At 46.8% G+C, this 2,021-nt stretch overlaps 1 protein-coding gene across 1 annotated transcript; it reads left to right on the top strand.

Annotated features, from left to right (window-relative positions):
* Window positions 1–339: 339 nt before the first annotated feature.
* Window positions 340–1,119, top strand: LOC120859968 (spindlin-2-like). Its single transcript, XM_040235849.1, has 2 exons — window positions 340–562; window positions 866–1,119. Exons 1-2 carry the CDS (start codon window positions 340–342, stop codon window positions 1,117–1,119), a joined length of 477 nt encoding a protein of 158 aa, XP_040091783.1.
* The last annotated feature ends 902 nt before the right edge of the window (window positions 1,120–2,021 follow it).

A 2,021-nucleotide genomic window follows, 5' to 3' on the forward strand; every position in this document is an offset into this window, starting at 1 on the left:
AGGGGTTTTGCAGGGGATTCAGAGTGGGCGTCAGTGGCGGTGACAGAGGCTGAGGTCTCTGAACGAGGACGTAGTCTGCCCCTTCCTGCAGAGTTCTTAACCTCAGGCAGCACCACTGCTGCTGTCGCTGCCGCCGCTGCAGCCTTTCACCGCAGCCTCAGGGAACCTAGAAGGGAGAGCACTTTCAGGCACACAGCCAGGATTTCCAGCATTACTGCCAGGCTCATGGGGAAATTTTAGGCGCTGGCGCGGGGCACATGGAGACGTCGCTGTCGGCAGAACTTCACCTTATGGCATATTCAATGTTCCTCTCTTATCTTCTCTCCTCCTCCTGCAGACATGAAAACCGCCAACTCACAGGAGGCCGAAGCGCAGCAGACCAGGGCTGTTGCAGGAAAGCCCGCTGGATATGCAAACATGATGAAGAGAAAAGCCTCACAAAAGAAGCAGAGAGGCAGACCTTCGTCGCAGCGCCGCAGGAACATTGTGGGCTGCAGAATTTCACACGGATGGAAGGAAGGTGATGAATCCATCATCACTCATTGGAAAGCAACTGTTCTGGACCAGGTGCCTCTAAATCCTGCTCTTTACCTGGTCAAATATGATGGAGTTGACGCTGTCTGTGGAGTGGAACTTCACAGAGATGAAAGAGTTTTGTCTCTTAAAATTCTTTCTGACACGGTGGCATCAACTCAAGTCAGGGATGCTAACCTGTCAAATACCATAATTGGCAAAGCTGTGAAACATATGTTTGAGGATGAGCATGGTTCTAAGGATGAATGGAGAGGAATGGTCTTAGCCCAAGCACCGATCATGAAAGCCTGGTTTTATATTACCTATGAAAAAGACCCTGTCTTGTACATGTACCAACTTCTAGATGATTATAAAGAAGGAGACCTCCGTATCGTGCCAGAGTCCAAAGAGTCTCCTCTCGCAGAAAGGGAGCCAGGAGGAGTTGTAGATGGTCTGTTAGGTAACCATGTGGAATATACCAAAGAAGATGGCTCCAAACAGATCGGAATGGTCATTCACCAAGTGGAAGCCAAACCCTCTGTTTATTTCATCAAGTTTGATGATGATTTCCATATCTATGTCTATGATTTGATGAAAAAGTCCTAACTGTCAGGATAAACTTTGCCACATTTGTGAAAACAAAAGTGTACTTTCTAGACATGCAAAATAATGTTACTTTTCAATGTATTGAAAGCTTTAGGGTCCATGTTGATTCAACATCTTTGCCAGCATAACTATTGTCTTGTTCTAAGAAATACAAATGTATGTGGTCATGACATGCTGTGTGTAAAGAATTTGTCACGTCGAAAAGGTTGGGTGTGTTTGGCTGGATGGAACATGAAAGGTTGGGTGGATGGAACGTGAAAGGAAGGAGAAGCTGTAAAATTCAGGCTGTGAATAAATTTCAGCTAGTATCATAATCAGTCAAATAAAAATGGAATAGGACTTAGCCGGTTTGGGCTAGGGAGAAGAGAGGAGAATGAACTAGAGATGGGCTGTGGGGGGGAAAGGAAAAGGGAAGGTGGCTGCTTAAGAAAGGATGTGGGAAGGGGCTGGAAATGGAGAGGCTCTTAAGGGGAGGGGGACCTAAGAATGGGAGGCAGCCAACTGGAAGAGGGCGAAGAATAACAGAGGGAGAGTGAAATCTTGGGGCTAAGGGAAAACGGACAGGATAAATTGAGTAAAAGGGACACAAAGACGTTTGGAAGAGGTCCAGCGTAAGGGAGAGAAAGACAAAGTTGGCAGAGATCAGAGGAGGGCAAAAAGGGACACTCCAGAAGGGAAGGGACACAGAGGAAGGAGGAATTCTAAGAAGAAAGACTGACAAAGAGAGCAAGAATAGAGAAAAAAAGGGTATGAGGTGTAGAGCCTATGAGAGATGGAAAGACCCAAGAAAACTAGGCCCTCTAGCAGTATCCAAGTTGCCCTCCCTAGCTCTGTGCACAAAGGATGTGGCAACCAACAAACCACATGGATTGGAGCTTCCCTAGAGGGGAATGTTGACAGGA

Source organism: Oryx dammah, unplaced genomic scaffold (genome assembly GCF_014754425.2).
Source record: "Oryx dammah isolate SB20612 unplaced genomic scaffold, SCBI_Odam_1.1 HiC_scaffold_5363, whole genome shotgun sequence".
NCBI lineage: Eukaryota > Metazoa > Chordata > Mammalia > Artiodactyla > Bovidae > Oryx > Oryx dammah.

Coding starts and splice junctions, on each gene's coding strand:
- LOC120859968 (XM_040235849.1), top strand. CDS start 340: ATGAAAACCGCCAACTCACAGGAGGCCGAAGCGCAGCAGACCAGGGCT. Junction 563..865: donor TTGGAAAGCAACTGTTCTGG/ACCAGGTGCCTC, acceptor TCTTGTACATGT/ACCAACTTCTAGATGATTAT.